This window comes from Arvicola amphibius, chromosome 6, assembly GCF_903992535.2.
Source record: "Arvicola amphibius chromosome 6, mArvAmp1.2, whole genome shotgun sequence".
Classification (NCBI taxonomy): Eukaryota; Metazoa; Chordata; class Mammalia; order Rodentia; family Cricetidae; genus Arvicola; species Arvicola amphibius.
Window position 1 is genome coordinate 155,779,023 of NC_052052.2, and position 20,040 is coordinate 155,799,062.

Sequence of the window (20,040 nt, forward strand, 5' to 3'; positions counted from 1 at the left end):
TTCAATTCCCCGCAACCACATGGTGGCTCCCAACCATCTGTAATGAGATCTGGTGCCCTCTTCTGGCCTGCAGACATACACACAGACAATATTGTATGCATAATAAATATTTTTTTAAAAACTTAAAAAAAACAACACGTATAACGACACTCAATTATTTTTCATTTTCTGAGTGTGGGCAGCATGTACTAAATTCCTGTCACAGCTCGATAATGAGACCCAGACTGTACCTGGGAAAGCACTACAAGGTTCAGACTCTGAGAGCCCAGGGAGCAGGGCAGAGCAGCTCACTGCAACCATCGATAACAGAAACAACTAAAAGCAAAGAAGGCTACTTTACTGAGGAGGTTAGGGAGGGTGTGGCCACTTTAAGGAATGAACGAGATATGAACTCAACAAGGACCTCAAAGGAAAACTAACTACAAGAAGAATGAGAGACGACCTGAGCAAATACCTGAAAAATGAACATAGAAAAGCTTTCCTTTTGGGTGTGAGAAAGTTCAGCAATATGAGCTAGAAGGCTAACAGTTAAAGTTCACAGAGGCAGGGAAGAATGCAGAGATAAAGAAGGGGCAGGCACACCCAATTTTATAATTTATTATGATCCTCAAGTAGTATCTGGGTGCCTTGTGAAGGCTACACAGGTATGTTTTGAGTTTAAATTCCTGTGCTTAAGAGATCTAGAAAACAAAAATGCCTCTAGCCTGTAAACCCCACTTGCCCAAGGACAGATACTTCTGGAAATGCTGGAGGCTGTTGTTCACGTAAGGTAACAAGCTACGTGTTTCCACTTCTGCAAACAAGGTTGTTTGCTAATTGCACGGGATGGGCTTGATCACACACAGGCAGGAGGTACATCAGGATGTATGCTTGCCCCCAATTGGACAAAGGGAGGAAGTGTGTAGCCTTGTGGGTTTTGCCTTTATACACAAGGGACACAAGGAATTCACAGCAATTCAATGGCAATCCCTGGTATGGACCTGGCCAGTGCCCATCATCCTGATCAGTAGGTAATAAAGCTCAATTCAAATTTGGCTCAAAAATTGTATGGGTGATCTCATCCTTGCTGGGGAGGAGGACAGGGAGTTCTCAGGTGGCCTGGGATGCAAAGATCCTGTCTCTAAACATATAAAATATGGGTGGAGATTACTATTGGATCCTGTTAAACTACTGGAGTGGTTGGTACCTCACACTTGCTCAACACTCTGGCCCATGTGAAGGGCTCTCAAGAAAGCTGATTTCAGTGCTAAGGACCCCAAGACCCACCATTATTTGAATTCTAGGCAAGGCAGCAATTTTGGTGACTTTCTCACCCCGCCAGTAAAGGAAGAATGTAGCTGGACGCCAAGGGGAAGTTGGCCCTTGGAGCCATCCAGGGTCTAGATCTCACCCTTGGTGACATCTGCAACAAAAGCAGGAACACTAAGGATGCTGAGGCAAAAGCACTGAGTTCAAGGCCAGCCTGGGCTACATAGTCAGGTCAAGGCCAGCCTGAGAAACTTACTGGGACCCTATTCCAAAACTTAAAAACATTAAAAAAAAAATGGAGCAGGGAGCAGATGAGAGGGTCTGGATTCGGTCTCCGCTACTATGAGAACAAGAAGAAGCCTGTGGAACCTGACTCTATAGGTGATTAGACTGAGGGATGCCTAGACCGGTATGGGGTTGAAGAGTGTAGCTGAGGGTGTGGCTTGTTTCTATGGAGACTGACTAAAAGGGGGACCACCATACTGAATGTGAGAACACCCTGCCACAGGCTGGGGCTGGGGTGGAATTAATCAGAAAGGAGGCAAGGCCTGCTTCCTGCTACTAACTGAGCTGCTGTCCTGCCTTCAGCACCACCAGGGGTGCAGCAGAGCCCTCCCTGCACAGAGCCCTCCCTCCCTGCACAGAGCCCTCCCTCCCTGCACAGAGCCCTCCCTCCCTGCACAGAACCCTCCCTCCCTGCACAGAGCCCTCCCTCCCTGCACAGAACCCTCCCTTCCTGCACAGAGCCCTCCCTCCATGCACAGAGCCCTCCCTCCATGAAGTTGGTTCTCTGGCATTTGTCACGGGGACCTGAGACCCGAGACCATGGCCCTCACACTCCCTTCCTTCCAACCAAGCAGCCACAGCCAAGGAGGGAGAGAACCCAAGTGGCCATGGCTTTGATGTACTTTGGTTTGGAAGACACTAATGACTTCCACCATCTTAGACGTGAATAAAGAGAGTTTAGTCACATAAACCTCAGAAAAACCAAGTGGACTTAGGAAAGTCAATGAACAGGAGGCATTTGTTCTGCTGGTCTAAGGTGTGGCTGACAGCCCATCTGCCGATCCCCTCTTTGCTGACGGGGTTAGAGAGCAATGCTTTCCTGTGTGACGTTCTTGGTTTTGTTTTGTTTGCCTAAAATTATATTTCATATTTAATTTGTATTCGTCTCTCTCTGTAGAGCTTTTTGTTTTCTCTTCTTCCAATTTTGCATTTATACCTTCCATTCAGAAATCTTTGAGGGCACTGGATTTTTGTTTTCTGGACTGATGGTAATTTTTAGGTCTTATGGAGACTGGTTCTTGACACGCATGTTCAGTATCTGCCTTGGTTTCTAAGCTGCCTCTAATCTGTGTATGAGATGCCTGAAGACACAAAAAATATCTGTCTATGACAAGCATTTGGCACAGCCTGGAGAAAAGAAAGGTGCGAATGCCTGCAGCAGGAGATCCACCCCACCTTCCTCTGCTCACTCCCCCACTACTGATACCACAAACATTTCAGCCGGGAACAGCGGAGCTTGGAGCCAAAGCTGCACCAGCGAGCTCACTCCTCCACCTGGAACACGGCCACATGGCCAGGTAAGTGTCACTCGGAAGAGGGCAGTGGGGACAGAGGGCCTTGCCTTCTCGTCCTGGTGCATCCTGTTGACGTTCTCCATCTGGAAGCTGTGGCTGGACTGGATCCTGTCGAGCTGCTCCCGCTGCTTCTGCAGTTCGCCTTGGAACTCGTTCTTCTTCAGCTCTACAGCACCCCTCTCTGCGGCGGCCCGGCGCACCCGGCCTTCCAGCTCCAAGATGCGTGTCTACGAGGAAATCACAGGCCCAAAGGTCCATGTCACCGAGATACTGCCAGCTCCTCAGCAAGACCTCACAGTACCAAAGCTTGGAGCCCAACAAAGACCAGAGCAAGGGAAGGGGTGGTGTGCAGAAGCTTACCCAGAGGACACAAGGTGGGGGTCGGGGGGAGGGGGACGGACTTGCTAAAATACTTTAATTAGACACTTGCCAGAGGCAGCCAATGATCAATACATCTAGGGGAAGGTTAAGCCTACCCTCTGTGAGACTAGAAGATTGGGCAGAGCAAAAGCAACAAGCGTGTCCTAGAGGGCAAAGGAGGCCTCAGAGGAGCTCGTCTGTCAAGGAGACACTTTGACATTGTTTAATATGTGTCTTAGGTGGGTTTCTGTTGCTATGACAAACGCCATGACCAAAGGCACCCCGGGGAGGACATGGTTTATTGGCTAACATGTCCCGATCACAATCCATCACTGAGGGAAGTCAGGGCAGGAGCCTGGAGGCAGGAACTGAAGCAGAGACCACAGGAGTGTTGCTTACTGGTTTGTTCCCCTTGGCTTGTCTGGCTGCTTTCTTTCTGCACAACTTTGGTCTACCTGCCCCGGGACTCCTCTCTCCTACCAGCGTGTGTATCACCCCACACTGGGACGGCTCACCCACATCAACCACTAATTAGGAAATGCCTACAGGCTTGCTACGGACCCATCTTACAGAATGAGGTGTGAACTGTAACTCAACAGTCACAGAGTACAGAATGTGGTGTGAGCTGTAACTCAACAGTCACAGAGTACAGAATGTGGTGTGAACTGTAACTCAACAGTCACAGAGTACAGAATGTGGTGTGAGCTGTAACTCAACAGTCACAGAGTACAGAATGTGGTATGAGCTGTAACTCAACAGTCAGAGTACAGAATGAGGTGTGAACTGTAACTCAACAGTCACAGAGTACAGAATGAGGTGTGAGCTGTAACTCAACAGTCACAGAGTACAGAATGTGGTGTGAGCTGTAACTCAACAGTCACAGAGTACAGAATGTGGTGTGAGCTGTAACTCAACAGTCACAGAGTACAGAATGTGGTGTGAACTGTAACTCAACAGTCACAGAGTACAGAATGTGGTGTGAGCTGTAACTCAACAGTCACAGAGTACAGAGTGTGGTGAGCTGTAACTCAACACAGAGTAGGCAGTCCTGGGCTGGGGAGGGGGTTGGGGCCTAAAATACCATTAGTGTGGGCTACAGGAACCCAAGGAATTGACTGACAATGAACAGGGAGCCCGTGGTGCTGTCACCCAGGGACTTTAAACATTAAGTGGCATCCATACATTCTAAATAAACAAGATACCTGGAGTTCCATGCTTCTGGAGCTTGCAAGCCAATAATTGAAGCCCAGCACAATGACGCAGGCCACCAGGGCAGCCATGATAAGGGGCGGAGACTTCATGCTGCGACGCCCATTTCCCAATCCCATCATCTTAAAACCAGGGCTGAGGATCTGCCAAATAAAAACACATTAAGTTTCCACACTAAGACTACTGTTCCCAAGGCAGAACACAGGAAGGCAATCATGAGGGAACGCTGACTCACATACTCCGTGACACGAAGGCCCTTTTCATGCAGAACATGTACCAGTGCCCATAGTCACAGGTCTACATGCCCAAATGGTGAGGCCAGGGCTCTGGGCTGAGGCTCATGGATTGGCACCATTCAGGGACCCAGACAAAACAAGCTGGAGTCCTCAGCATGGCACTATACCTCTTGAACCCCGAATTGCTCATCTGTATAGTGGGTGCAGCGCAGCCCTCAATGTCCAGTATGACCTGAGATTGCTCATGTTTGCGAACAGGAATAGCAAACCCTGTGTCCACATCTGTGAGAAATCTGACATCTTCAGGCTATCCAGAGAGTGGGGGAAGCTTTGGTCATGTACCCCCACATCATATCTGCCACCCCAATAAAGCCTCCAGAAGCAAAGCAGGAACACCATGCTGGAAGTGTGAACTGGTCTGAGTTACACCATGCACAATGTCACCGCTCAACAGGAAGCAGAGAGGACTTGTCCCTCCCAGGAGCAGGAATGGGAGTCAGATGTGCAGTTGGGCTAAGATGGGGTGGGAACCATAAGCCTGAAATTCCCATGAAACCGGGAGCCAATATATACCTTTCCTTAAATGGATCCATGGCTTCCATCCAGAGCTTTGGTTACAATGACACAGAAGTGGCTCATCCCAAGGGATGGCCAGTGACAGACCCCAAGTCTGTTCTCCTGTACCCGTCCCTCCTGCTGGCTGTTCTCCTTTGGCTCCACTGTCCACTGAGGCAGAGCTGATAGACATCACCAGTGGGCGGCTTGTGAGTGTGACCGCAGCAGACTGTCTAGCCAACAACTCCAAGAGAAAGGAACGCCTCACTGTGGTCTAGAGCATGACTGCCCAGGAAGACACGCCAACTGCAAAGCCAGGGACAACCCAGTGTGCTGCTGGGAACCAGGGTCTCAGGTGGGAAAGCAGCTGCATGGAGAGGGAGAGGCAAGGCTGACCGGCAGGGCCAGCAGCGAGCTGAGCGACTAAGCGACCGGCAGGGCCAGCGAGCTGAGCTGACCAGCAAGACCAGTGAGCTGAGCAGCTGAGCGGCCACACTGGACGAGGACTGCAGGCAGGATTCCCACTTTTCCTTGACTCACTTTAGACTATAAAATCTAAACTGTCTAAATTCTGCAAACCTCCTCCTCCAGACCTCCCTACTGTGAACATAAGAACTGTTTGTTTCTGTGTTAAAAGTCTATGTCTTTGGTGGTGGGGTTGGGAGAACAGTTCTACAGTATAGACCAGGCTGGCCTTCAGTCCCAGTCTCCCACCTGCTGGGACGACAAACTTGTGCCACCACAGAGGGGTAAACGGCTCCATGAATCAGGAAAGCCATGGGAAAAGCTGTGGATTCTCATGGCTTTACTGTGTTTTAAAGTTTTAACCAACTGGTTGAGTTAACATTTGCTTAAAAGGTAATTTTGTCTAAGACAGGGTCTCACTCTGTAGCTCAGGCTGACTTTGAACCCTTAGTGATCCTCCTGCTTCAGCCCCTGAGTACTGGGATTACAGGCATCAGCAACCACTATTCTATGCCTAATTTTTTCCCTTGCTTTAGAAAATAGAAAGGATCCCGAGGATGTAACCCAGTGGCAGCCTGTGTTTAGCACAAATAAGGCCCTGGGTTAGAATCTCAGCACCAAGTGGACGATGGGAATAGAGATCTTGGTTTAAAGGTGTTTGGTTGTTGTTTGTTTGTATGGGTCTCTCTGTATGTAGCACTAGCTGTCCTGGAACTCACTATGTAGATCAGGCTTGAACTCAAAGAGTCAAAGAGATGCAACTGCCTTTGTTTTGCAAGTGCTGGGATTAAGTGTATGACACCACACCTGACTAAGAAAGGGAGGGAGAGAGGGAGGGAGGGAAAGGGAGACAGGGACTCTGGCGTGTCCAACACTTTAAGTATTTCCCATTTTAAAAACTTTCCATTTTTAGGCCAGGTGGTGGCGCACATCTTTAATCCCAGCACTAAGGAGTTCAAGGCAGGTGGATCTCTGAGTTCTAGGCCAGCCTGGTCTACAGAGTGAGTCCAGGACAGCTAGAGCTACACAAAGAAACCTAGTCTCAAAAAAAAAATTTTTTTGCACAGATTTTTAATAATAAGCCAAATACATTTGAACAACAGATGAGAGGAACCTGGATAGCCATGTTTGCCTGCCAGTCAGCTTGCCACAGTTCCGGTCATCTGGGAGGAGGAGCCAACTGAGAGACTGGCTGGTGGGCAAGGCAGAGGTGCATTTTCTTGGTTAGGAACTGATGTGGGAGGACCCAGCTCACTGTGAGCAGTACCACCTCTGGGCAAGTGGTCCTGGGTTGTATCAAAAAGCAAACTGACCAAGTCATGGAAAGCAAACCAGTAAAGGGCATCCCAACATGGTCTCTGCCTCAGTTCCTGCTTCCTCCAAGGATGCCTCAGTGGCTTCCTCCAAGGATGAACTGGAACCCGGAAGTCAAACAGTCCCTTTCCTCCCCAGGTTGCTTTCGGCCACAGTGTTTTCACAGGAACAGAAACCTGCCTGGGGCACGAAGTCACTGAAGCAGAAATAACACAGCTTCTGCAAATAGGGCTGGGGCCACACCTCTGTCCCTAACCACAGGCTGGGCTCCACCTAAACCCGGACGGCAAGCTGCAGAGCAGCTTGTTCAAAAATCACCGTGATGAGTACGCCACGCCCTGCATGGCAGCAGCAAGGTCTTCGAAGGCTGGGACCACCACACTGCTTCTGAGTTTAAAAACAGTCCTGCCTGTCTCAAAACTGCTTCTGAGTCAGAGATCAGCAAACACAGTCCCCAGCCCACAGCTGGCATTGCCTGTAAACATGGCTTGACTGATAGGGCCATCTCCTATAGCTGTTCTCCAAGCATAAGACGGAAGTGAACGGTTAAATCAGAGACCTCTGAATAGGACCATTGTGGAGTTTAAACATTAACAATCTTTAAACAGCGACAAACTTCCTCTAATAGAGAGGTAAGGTCAAGTCCACCAAGTCTGGCTAACTTCCTTCATTAAGTCACCAGGAAGTCCAAAGGCTGCGTCCCTTTCACTTCTCACAGCCAGCGATAAACCGCGACAGTAAACCACAGTCCCTCCACTTCTGGACCTCTATATCATTTCTAGAAAGTGAAAAAAAGGACTAGGCGGGTGGGTCACGCCTGGCACCCCAGCTCGCAGGAGGATGAGGCAGGAGGGCAAACTCCAGGCTAGCCTGAGCTACACAGCAAGACTCCGGCGAAGCAGCCCCACCCGGTGCGCATAGGAAAGTTTCAGCCAGCATAGTAATGACTTTCCTGCCCTGTGTTTACAAGGGCTGTACTGCAAGGCAGATAACACTACCAGCAAGGTAGATAACACTGCTGTGCCATGCAGTCATCCTTAGTGCCAGCATCCCGACAGTGCTAAGGCTAAGTCCCCCAGGAGCTGTGCTGCTTAGGGAAGGCCCAGAAAAGCCTGTCCTTAGGAGTGCCCAGTTCCCTCAGAGGTCAGAAGAGGGCTTCAGAGCCCCTGGAACTGGAGTTAAGGATGGTTGTAAGCCAACATGTAGTGATGGGCACCAAACCCAGGTCCTCTGTGAAAGCAATAAGTACTCTTGACCACGGAGCCACCTCTCCCAACCCAGGTTAACAGCTGTAAGTGAGGTCACTGGGCCAGCATTAGCAATGTTGAAAATGCAAATTTTCTGACTCACAGCAAACCCACAAGGTTTCAAGACTCTGGCCACCAGGAGCAGACATGGAGGTCAGCAATGCTAAGGGAGGCTAGAGGCCACACCTGTTCCCTTTAGTTGCTTCCAGATAGGACCAACATGGATCTGGTAAGTCACCAGAGAAAGTGACCCACTTATTTCTGGAGAAAAATTTGCCATTTCCCTGCCATTTGGGGATGAAGGTTTTGTTCACTGTCTAGCTCGTTTGTAGCTTCCTGGCTTTCTCCCCGTGTTACCCCCAGCACCCTCTACACAGAACAGCCTTTCCCCTTTTCCCCCACACCCAGACCTATGAATGTCTGCCCCATGTACGTAGCTTTCCCGTTCACTGCTTGCAGAAGAGTAACATGCCATGGCTCTGTCTAATGCAGCTTCCTCGTCTAAAGCTGGTCTCTGCATTGATCAAATTTCCTGCACAAACGTAGGCAAGGCTAACGCGTCCATCAGAATGTGCCCAGAGCAGACCTGTCTCTGCAGGACCTGGCAAAAGCGATGTGTGGGGGAGTGAGTGGTGGGGGCGTGGTAAGGAATAACCTGTCTGCTGCCTCAATACCAACAGCAGAGAGAAGCAGAAAACACCAGGTCTCCAGTTCTGCTGCCAGGAACATCAGACCAATCAATTATTTGACTAGAGTAATAAAACCCTGTCCCTGCTAAGCAGTCAGCAAGACAACAATATTTTAAAACTGGTAACAGCCAATGACCCATCTTGAAGTCTCAGCCTCCCAAATTGAGTTTCCCAAGGACTACAACCCTGGCCAGTACTGTGCAAAGAATCACTAGCAAGAGGAAAATCATAGTGTTAAACTAGAAAACAAAACCACAGCATAAAAACTGTAGAATGCAAAGGTTACAGAACAGGCAGAAGAGTATGTTTCTGGTTTTTCTGCAAAACAAAAACAACTTAAGGACATCCAGGGCCTGAATATGGTTTCCTGTCCTCTGCACGGGAAATGCACAGAAGCCAGGACACCGATACGCTGTATGCTGGAGGACTGTTCCCCCACTGTTCGATTTTGTTTTCTACAAAAGCAAAATGGTGAAAACAAGTATGATGCAAGAAAGAGATAAAACTCTGGCCAGTCTGAGAGCTGCATCTCGGGGCACGCTACACCTCCCCTGTTTAATGCAGTCTGAGAGCTGCATCTCGGGGCACGCTACACCTCCCCTGTTTAATGCAGCCTGAGAGCTGCATCTCGGGGCACGCTACACCTCCCCTGTTTAATGCAGCCTGAGAGCTGCATCTCGGGGCACGCTACACCTCCCCTGTTTATGTCACATGGGCACCAGGAAGTGGAAACGCCGGTCCCCTCCACAACCTGGGTGCCTTGGGCTGGGCACCACCACCCCAAGAACAAGGTAGTAGGGGAAAGTCTCCAAAGAGACACAGGGAAGATTCTGCCATCTGAGTCAGGTAACTTGCAGGCCATTCTGTAGGGTTGACCCTGGTTTCTACCACAACCAAAAACAGCTTGGGGAGGAAAAGGTTTGACTCATGCAGTTCCCACATCACAGAGGGAAGTCAGGGCAAGAACTCAGGGCAGGAACTGATGCAGAGACCATGAGAGAATGCTGCTCTCTGTTGGGTCTCCATGGTTTGCTCAGCCTGCTTTCTAATACCATAGGGACCACCTACCTGCCCAGGGATGACCCCCCCCCCCCCATCCACAGTGGGCATGGCCTTCCTACATCAATCTTTAATCAAGCAAATGCACCACGACATGCCCACAGGCCAGTCTGATGGAGGCAAATCTTCAGTTGAGGTTCCTTCTTCCCAGATGACCCTAGCTTGTATCAAACTCATTAAAAACAAAACAAAAAAACCCAAACTAGCCAGCTCACCTGGTGACTGTTGCCCGAGGAGGTTAAGAAACCTAAAGAGAATATTAAGGAAACCAGTCACCTTCAAGAAAATGTTTAACCACGGAACTACAGAAAGGGGAGAGTGCTAGCCCGGCCTCATGGGGCTCAGATGTGAGAACTATCTAAGCAGAAGACCAGCTGTCTATCCCAGAGGCTGTGGGAGGGGTGGCAGTGAGCTAGAGAGGAGAAACTCTCCTTTTTCACCCAGTTGCAGGGAGCGTTGCAGCAAAGCACTGCATATCACGAGCATGGCGTTACATCTGCATACAGTGGACACAAAGAAGTTGTACTTCATTGATTCTCACCAGCTGGGTTACGAGATCGTAAAACACTCACGGTATTCGTTACACGTGGGAGCACCAGTCTACACTCTCCCACAGACAGGTCCCTGTCGCCTTTCCAACTATCTAGCCGGCCTGTACACAGTGGGGTACATGGGCGGATTTTTAGCTACAGGAAACCTTACGGGAATAGCAAGCACTTAGGATGGGCGTGAAAGGCACAAGTGGAACACGAGCAACACAAAAAGGTCAGGCAAGGCACAAGCTCCGCACGTGAGCCACACACGCAAAGTCAAAGCCCTCAGGATAGAAGCCGACTGGACAGGAAATGGATCCTGAATTAAGCGAAATGGTTGGAGCACGGTTCTCCACCAACTTTACAGCAACCGTGGCTAAAATGAAACCTGAGTCTTCAGAAATAACGTGAGGACAATTAGCACATGCACATCTATCCAGGGGAGCCGGCTTTGGAGAGGAAAACAATCAGGCTGTGGCATAGGCTGCCGTCTCGTGTAACTGTCTTTACGTGTGCATTGGTGCCAGGCGCTCAGATCTTGGTCAGGCTACGTCCTGTTAAAGTGACACCTGACGAAGCTCGAGAAAGTCGCTCTGGAGAATCGGGAACACCTGAAAACCTCAAGCCAACTCTCTCGCCCAAATAATCACACTTCAAAAGCCTGGAAAGCAAACTGGCCTGGGACACTGAGAGAAGGTTTTCAGGTGTGAAACTGTCAAAGGACTTTTAAAGTGTTTAATACCTCTTGACGTTTCTAAGATAGAAGCTAAAGCCTGGGTGTGTGTGCACGCGCGCTATGCATGTTTATATGTTGATGTGCACACATGTTTATGTGTCGATGTGCACACATGTTTATGTCTATGTGCGCACATGTTCGTATGTTGATGTGCATGTGTGTTTATATGTTGGTTGCGCGTGTGTTTATATGTTGGTGTGCACACACATGAGGGAGGATGCCCCTCCACGTCCAGCATCTTCCTCTACGGATCTCTACTGCGCTGTTTGAGCCAGGGCCTTTCACGGATTCCCCTGGACCCTGGTGGACCACACCAGGGCCTCTGTCCATCTACCCAGCTGAGGAATGCAGTCCTTTTGTACACTTTTGTACACACACCCCTAGCCATTCCCCCAGCAGGAGAGGAAAGGCATCTGAAAGCCACACCTCCTACCTTTATTTTTTCCCTTTCCCAAACAAGAAATGCTTTTTAAAAAAAAGAAATTACGGATGTTATTTTTCATGTTAGGTCCTAAAGTAAAGGAATCTTTAATTTTTTTAAAGAAAAAAATGACAACTATGTAAAGAAATTTGAAGGAAAAACATGGGGCTCACGGGCTTCCTTTCCCCTCAGCACCCCAGGATTCCCAGGGGCTGCTCCTCAGCCCCCCCTTCCAGCAAACTCCCTTTCCCAGCCCTCCAACCGCCCCTCACAGGCCTTGTTCCCAGGTCCTGTCTTTCACAGGACACTGCAGGCCTTCCCTGCTGAGATGGCCATGGTAACACACCAAAAGAGCTCACGCTCTTTTTGCCCTAGGCCTAAAAAACAAACAAATGTAAACCCTTCCCATCCCACACCAATAACCAGCTGAGAGTCACCAGCAATTACAAAGCAGATGGACTTCAAGGCCTAATAGCCAGAACAGGTCACAGGGTCCCATCACCCTAACCACCCCCCCCCACACACACACACACAGGCTCCCTGCAAGCAACATTTCTGTTATTTTTGTACAAAACTCATTCACTTAATTGTGCAAAATATAAAAATCATTCCCCAAGAGGAAGAATTAGGCCTGAAAACCAACATAATTTCTTTCCGTGTTTTAAGAATTCAACTTATCATTCACTAGCACTTTCAGGTGGGTCCGTCCTAACAAGATCTTCTACAGCCAACTGGCTACCGTTTTCTGTTTGCGAGGGGAAAAGATTCCTGCCCGTAGAGAGCAGACCGGCTCTCTAAGTCAGAAGCTGCAGTGTGCTAACTCAGACCCAACAGTACCGTACCGCTGGTGGCTTCCCAGCCCCCAGCCCTCACCTTCAGAAACACAACTGTCAAATCTGACCCAAGCTGACGGCCATTCATTCAGTCACGGTCACTCATTCCATCACTGCTGAACAAACAGTTCATAAAACGCGTGCATTTTACTCAGCTTCTAAAGAACCTTCCTCAGTATGGAAGGGGGGGAGGGGAGGCTGAGACCCCCTAACCAGACAAAGAAAGCCTCAAACCTTGAAAGTTTCACACACACACACACACACACACACACACACACACACACACACACACACACACACTTCGAGTGCGGCACCTGGAAATGGCTAGCCCGTAGTGACTTCCCTAACCTCGCCACTCTTAAAAATGCTAGAAAGATCTCATCAAAACTGGCATTGTTTCCCAATCTTGTTTTACATCTTTAAAGTAATTGCCAACATTTTTAAATACAGCGTATCAAAAACCCCCAGCGAGCTTATCAAAAACCCCCAGCGAGCGCTTCTAGAACAGAGCAGAAATAGTTCGGTAGTTCCACCCCGGCAAAGAGCATCCCAGGCAGCCGGCTACAGCTGCCTGTGCCTGGCGACCCGGGGGTCTCCGGGGCCACTAGCAGGGTTTGCTGGGGAGGAAGAAGAAGGGGGAAACTAAGAGAGGAGAGAAAAGACCGGAGGAGGACAGAGAGAGAGAAGAGAAGGAAGGAGAGACATAAGAGGGAGGCGAAGGGGGAAGTGACCCAGAGCCGAGGAGGATGAGGCGGGAGCGGAGAGGGTGCGAGCAGGGCAGCCCACGTTGCATCCCGCGGGAGAGGCGCGGCGCTCACCTGCGGAGCTGCGGGGCTGCGGGGCTGCGGGGCTGCGGGGCTGCGGGGCTGCGGGGCGCCTGGTCCGGGCGCCGAGCGAGTGAGCAAGGAAGCGAGGGAGCGAGCGAGCGCGTTCTCCGCCGAGGCTCCCCCGGCGGGCGGGCACTTCCGGCCGAGCGGCAGCCCAGGCCCCAGCCCCGCGGCGCCGCCCTCCTCCGCCTGCTCCCCGCCCTGTGCGAGCGCCGGTGCGCTCAGTCCTCCAGGGCAGAACCATCGCCTCCCGCCCCCCACGTACCTCCGAGGTATCCGCGAAGCAGGATTTTGTCTTTCAGGAGAGGTCTCACTGTGCAGTTCAGGTTGACCTGGAGCTCGCTGGGTGGACCATGCTGGCCTCGAACTCCGGGAGGCCCTCCTACCTCTGTCTCTGAATTCTTAACTCTGGCAGCATTTAACAGTTATTGGGGTGCATTCGCATGTTTTTTTTTTTTTTTTTTGTCTTCGATGTCATTTTGTTATGGTTGGTTGTTTTGTTGTTGTTTTCTTTCTTTTCTTTTCGCACCCCGCCCCCCCGGGTTTCTCTGTGTAGTCCTGGCTGTCCTGGAACTTGACTTGTAGACCAGGTTGGCCTCGAACTCACAGAGATCTGCCTACCTCTGCCTCCAGAGTGCTAGGATTCTTTTGCACGTTTTTGAGCCTCCATTTCTTAATACACGGCTAGGGCTGAGAACAGTTGAAGAAGACTCTTTCAAGGCTTCCCAGTCTGTCTGGGTAAGGAAGCTGGTTCAAGAGCATGTCCTTGAAACAACTAAGCATTGCCCTATGACCTCACCAGTACCTCCAACCCTGACTTTGTTTTCCCAAGAGACTGCTTGTGGTTGTTTGAATGAGAATAGCCCTCATAAGCTGATTTATTTGAATGTTTGCTTCCCAGTTGATGAACTGTTTAGGAAGGATTAGGAGGTGTGACCTTGGGGTAGGTGTGTCACTGCCAAAGGGCTTTGAGATTTTACAAGCCCATGCCAGGTCGGGCTCCCCAAACCTCTGCCTCCTGTTAGTGGGTAAGACATCAGATCTCAGCTACTGCTCCGCCACCATGGCCCCTACCATGAGGGTCATGGACTCACCCTCTGAAACAGTAAGCAAGTCCCCAGTTAAATCCTTTCTTTCATAGGTTGCCTTGGTCACGGTGTCTCTTCACAGCAATGGAACCATGACTAAGATGACATTTCTAGACAGGACTCTCTTCGAGCATAGGGACGTGGTTAAGGATGCTCCTGCCAGAGATTCATAATTAGAAAACCAAGACCTGTGTGGGTGGAGGAGCTTTCTCTCTGAAACCATTAGGTTACTAACTCAGAATCACCTTGCCAGGGTGCGCCACCTTCTGAGGAGGGCTTGGCAGGGTGTTCTGTGTTCTGAGGGGCTCTTGGACACCGAAACAATAGAGATTACTGTCACCGCTGTGGATTGCATGCCAGAGCTAAACTTCAAGACCCTGTTACTGAAGATGGCACAGTGGTTGCAGGACATGGAGAAATCACCCTGGGACTGAGTGGCAAGTTCCTCCTGCTAGCTAGGCACTGTGCAGGCTGCCATGGGAAACGGTCACCCCGGGCTAGGCTGGGGACTCTTCGTGCTGCGCTGTCAGCATGCCAGGAAAGACGTGCTAGGTGGTACGAGGGTGGCACAGACTGTTCCAGATGCATCCAGCATCCTGCCCGACGGCTGTAAGGTCACAGCATTCTCATGGCTTCCCTTCAACGGTGCCTTGAGGCAGCCTAAGCCCAGTTACTAATTAACAGAAAACAGATCCCTGCTAATACCTGTTAGTCTAGCAGCCTTCCCCATGCTGCTGAGCTACCTCCTCAGCTACACACACGCACGCACGCACGCACACGCACGCACGCACGCACGCACACTACAAGTTTATAGAGTAGAAATAGCAGTAACAGCCAGGCTTGCCCACAAGGTCATGACCTTAAAAAGTGTTAAAATGAGATGAAGGCATAGAGATGAACCATGTGTGGTTTTGTTGAGTACAAGACCCAGACTATGAAACCAGCTATTGTTAAATAGATACAGTAGCCCCATCAAATTGCCTTGTAACTATACCTGCACAGGCAGCCTCTCCCTGCCTACAGCACCTCCCCCTTCAGTGACTGTTGTAGATGTTGACAGCTGCTGATGATTGTTGTCTGAGCACAGTGCAAACGATCAGGAAGAAATCACCTGTTGTCTACGTCAGCCCGCCTGAGCTCAGGCTGCTGTGGGAGGATGGGCAGACAGACGGTAGAGCTGGGGGAGGGGTGGATGCAGACTGCTCTCTGTCTTAGGGCAGAGGGGTTGCTACATCTTCACCAGAGCAGCTGTGACACTACTTGTCTGTGCCCCTCCTAGAGGGGGTCGGGAGGGCTGTTTGCCCGCACCTGAGACACCATCCCTGCCTTCCTGCACTCCCCTGGTGGTTACACGAAATTCTGCCCAAGCTGAATGTTGCCCAGGAGGTGCTAGAGCACGGAGACCAGGGAAAGTCAACCGAGCTGGGGTCTTCATCTAATGCAGCTGTGGGGTGTCAGCACCCATGCTGGGGTGCGGCTTTCAGTGATGAAGTGTTTGAGGTCACGGCCTCTCTAAGCTGGCCTTTTCCTCCCCACCAAGCTCTCTCAGCTGGGGATGGGACACACTCAAGCACCACTCTTCCCTTCGTGCTGGAATGCTGGCTGTCTTGTTCCTGTGCAGGCAACCTTAGCCCCTGTGGGCACACAGGTACAGTAACCCCGTCTTGTTCAGAAGACAGTTTACCCTCAGCCCTCCCCAACCTTTGACCTTAAAATCTTCTTGCCCCATCTTAGGAGTCTCAGGGGAGGGTGTGTGGTACCGGCATCCCATTATGGCCAAGCACTCCACAGACACTCATTTTTTGCACTTTGACCAGTCATGAGTTGCTGTGAAGCCTCATCCTGCCCAAAGATGGTTCTAGACGCTTCTCTGCTGAGCCTAAGTCGGTGACTCTCAAGTCTGTTGTTGAGCTGCAGGTGTGTGTGTTTAGGAGCTGAGGTACTGGACTGAGCTAACTTCCTCTTTACTGAGAATTCACTCCCTCTCTAGTTTCCCTGTTTTCTTTTTGATAATCCTTAGAATGTTTAAGCTGCAGACACACTTCTGTTGTGTGTCTGTGCACACCTCAGTACGTGTGAGCATTGCTCTGAGCTTCCTTCTCCAGCCCTTCCTCCTTCATCTTCCCTAACCAATTGTTGGGTCCCAGCATCCAGGTACAACTCACTTCCAGACGTGTTGACACTTGGTCTTCACAGCCCCTTCTCCTTCACTTTCTAAAACCACCTGACTGCCATAGGATCTTGCCTACTTTTCAGGATTATGGCCTTGGTAGGTCTGCCAATCAATGTCTTCCCCCACTGACTGGATACTGTGTTAGCTTTCTCTTTGCTGATTTAACACATTATTACAAACTTAACATCTTAAAACAACACAGTTTTTGTTGTTTGCTTTTTGAGACAGAGTATCACTGTGTAGTTCTGACTGACCCAGAACTCTCTATGTAGCCCTGTCTGGCCTTGACTAAAGTCCTGGGATTAAAGGTGTACACCACAAGAGCCAGCCCCCAGTGAAACAAATGTATTTAGAGTTCTGTGGGTTGGGAATGTCACTGAGCTATTCACTAAAGTCTGGTTGTCTGGAGGTCTGTCTTTTCTTCTAGGCTTTGGGGAGGGTCCCAGCTTGTAAAGGCTGCACACGTTCCTTGTTGGGTCAGTAGTGCAATATTTTCTAACCCTGCTTCCATAGTTATTCCTCTTTCCTCATTAGGAGGGGTTGTCATTGTTAGGACTTTGTGCTTATGCTGATTTCCCTGAATATTCTAGAATTACTCCCCGCCACCAACTGTGAATCCTCAACCCAACGCTTGCAAAGTCCCTTCCATTATGAGGAGGCAGGCCCAGGTTCCAGGACATGAACCGTTCTCACGGGGCCCTTTCCTGCCAAGCAAGACCTGTAACTTCATGGTCCATTGCTCTGTTCCTGGAACCCAATGGTGGGCTAGCACCGACAGGTATGGCCATATCATCTCAACAACCGCACTCTCTCTTTCCTCTCATAGATATGTCTGTGGATCTGGTTCCTATTTACTCCAAGCAAAGCCTGGCTCTTCAACTTTGGCCTTCAAGCCAGACCTGAGAATATGCTGAAACCAAACTTAATACCCAGTATAGAAGCAAATGTGTGGCTCTGCCCGGGGTTCTTCCTGCTACCCTCCGCCGTTTCTTAGAGGGATGGGACCCTCCAACAGACCCCAGGACTTGCTAAGACTCCAAATGAAGCTTCCAGCAGGAGGGGTCTGATTTGTGTGACCATCCCTCAGCCTAGCATGGATTTCTCTAGACTCTGTAGAGAAAAGTGGCCACTAATCCTCATTAAGACTCCACACTACTGGGACTTTCCTTACAAGGAACCTGGATAATCACGGAGAGAGAAAAGAAGCAGGCAGAGAAGAGCAAATATCCTCACTTCCGTCGTGAGTGATTCGGAGAAATGATGAGGGTTCAGAGGAGGGCAAGAGACACGGACACGGAGTACTCTAGCTGACCTATAAATGGGATACCAAACAGCGTTGGCGAGGCTTAGACCTACGAACCTGCCTAGAAAGGCAAGTCTGAAGAGTGAGAAGAGAATTCGGACACTTGGGTTTGGCTCTAAAGAACCTCCTGAAGAGGCCGGTGTGTTGAAGGCTTAGTCCCCATGCAGCAGCGAGCAGACGTGGTGGTGATCATGAAGGGTCTAACTTCATCAGTGAGTTAATGCATTCAGGGGCTTTTGATTTGATGGAGTTATTGGGAGGTGATGGAGTTTTCGGAAGTAGGTCACTGGAATGTGCCTTTAAAGGTTCTGTCTGGCCACTGGGATGTGCCTTTAAAGGTTCTGTCTGGCCACTGGGATGTGCCTTTAAAGGTTCTGTCTGGCCACTGGGATGTGCCTTTAAAGGTTCTGTCTGGTCACTGGGATGTGCCTTTAAAGGTTCTGTCTGGTCATTGGGATGTGCCTTTAAAGGTTCTAGCTGGTCACTGGGATGTGCTCTAAAGGTTCTAGCTGGTCACTGGGATGTGCTCTAAAGGTTCTAGCTGGTCACTGGGATGTGCTCTAAAGGTTCTAGCTGGTCACTGATCCCACCCTCCTTCTGCCTTCTATCTGCACAGATAGGCAACTGCTCTCTACCCGGCCCTCCTCCCATAGTATTCTGCCATATCACAGGCCTCTCAACAAAGCCACCAGATCACCATGGAGTGAAGACTGTAAAACCATGAGCCAAAAAGCCTTCCTCCCTTTCAAAGTTTGCTTTTAGGTTTCAGTCCCAGCAATAAAAGAAAGCCTAACGTAGACACAAAGATGGGGCCAAAGAATCATTGACGCTATTTTTGGTGGATAATTTATTGTGGTCAAGAAAGAATGTGGCCATATTCTCTGAGGTGCACAATAAATATGTATGTATAATATTCTTACACATGAGGGGCAAGATTGCATTCAAATACATCAGTAGATACAACAAAATGCAGATGAAATAATGGGCTAAAATTTCACCTTAATGACTTTAAAATTTGGTGTTTTATTTGTTTGGTTGTTTGGTTTTAGTTTTGTTTTTTCTAGACTGGGTTTCTCTGTGTAACCCTGCCTGCCCTGGAATTCACTCCATAGACCAGGCTGGCCTTGAACTCACAAAAATCCTCCTGCCTCTGCCTCCCAACTGCTAGGATTAAAGGTGTGGGCCACCACCACCTGTCTGATGTTGGTTTTATATTATACAATTTTGTTGTTTTATGAATCTTTATTTTCATAATAAAAACAGCCAGAAAGGGGTCTGGAGACATGGCCCAATAAGTGATTCCTGTGTGAGCATGAGTACTCCAATTCAATCCTTAGCACCCGTGTTAAAGAAAGGAATGGGGGAGGGAAGGGGGAGAGAAGGAGGGAGGGAGGAGAGGCTGGGGACAATTGCAGGATTCTCTAATTCCAGCCCTGGGGAGGTAGAGACAAGAGAATCCCAGGAACCTGCTGGCCAGTCAGTCTAACTGGATCAGTGAGTGCCAGGCTTAGAGAGAGACCTTGCCTCAAAACTATGGTGGATAATGATTGGGGAAAATATTTGGTTTGACTTCTGGCTTTCATATACACATGAGCACACACATGCACATGCATGCATATGCATGCACACACATGCACACGCATAAAAGAATTAAATCAACAAGAAAATTTCTCAAATGGGATAGTTTTTCAGATGAGCTTCTAGCTGGACTTTACATAATATTTTTATTGTTCACAAGCTTATGGTCTTGGAAAACTTGCCAGCTCCTCTCATAACCTTAGCATGACCAAAACCTTTGGAACTACAACATTCACGAGAAAAGTTGTAACTGTGAATTTTTAGCTTCAGGAAATTTTGCATAGTGAATACACAAGAGCACACGGATGTGCTTGTTTGTTGTTGTCACGGTGTTCTTGTGACAACCCAGAAATCATATTTACAGACAGTAAAGCTTTCGACACTAAGATCCTGTTTTAAAAATGAATGTGTGTAAAACCTGAGGCCGAAGGGGTTCACGTCAAGCTTGAGCTACAGTTAGATTCTGCCTCAAAAAGTAGAAAAGAGAAATCAAAGGTAAAATGATGAAACAAAACAAAAATAGCACAAACGTGGAAAATGAAAGATGAATTCAGCCAAGCAGGGTGGCGCACACCTGCATCTCTCT

General features: G+C 49.4%; 1 protein-coding gene across 2 annotated transcripts in view; it reads right to left on the reverse strand.

Moving 5' to 3' along the window:
- Positions 1 to 13,426, reverse strand: part of Golm1 (golgi membrane protein 1) — a 35,193-nt gene extending 21,767 nt beyond the window's left edge. The window contains exons 1-3 of one of the 2 annotated variants that reach the window (XM_038333519.1): positions 13,304 to 13,426; positions 4,391 to 4,540; positions 2,876 to 3,055 (exon numbers count right to left, since the gene is read on the reverse strand). In XM_038333519.1, coding sequence (XP_038189447.1) covers positions 2,876 to 3,055; positions 4,391 to 4,519 — 309 coding nt within the window. In that variant the 5' untranslated portion in view covers positions 4,520 to 4,540; positions 13,304 to 13,426. Of the gene's footprint in view, positions 1 to 2,875; positions 3,056 to 4,390; positions 4,541 to 5,206; positions 5,228 to 13,303 lie in introns of those variants that run through there. The other variant, XM_038333520.1, reaches the window with a different exon arrangement.
- Positions 13,427 to 20,040: the final 6,614 nt, after the last annotated feature.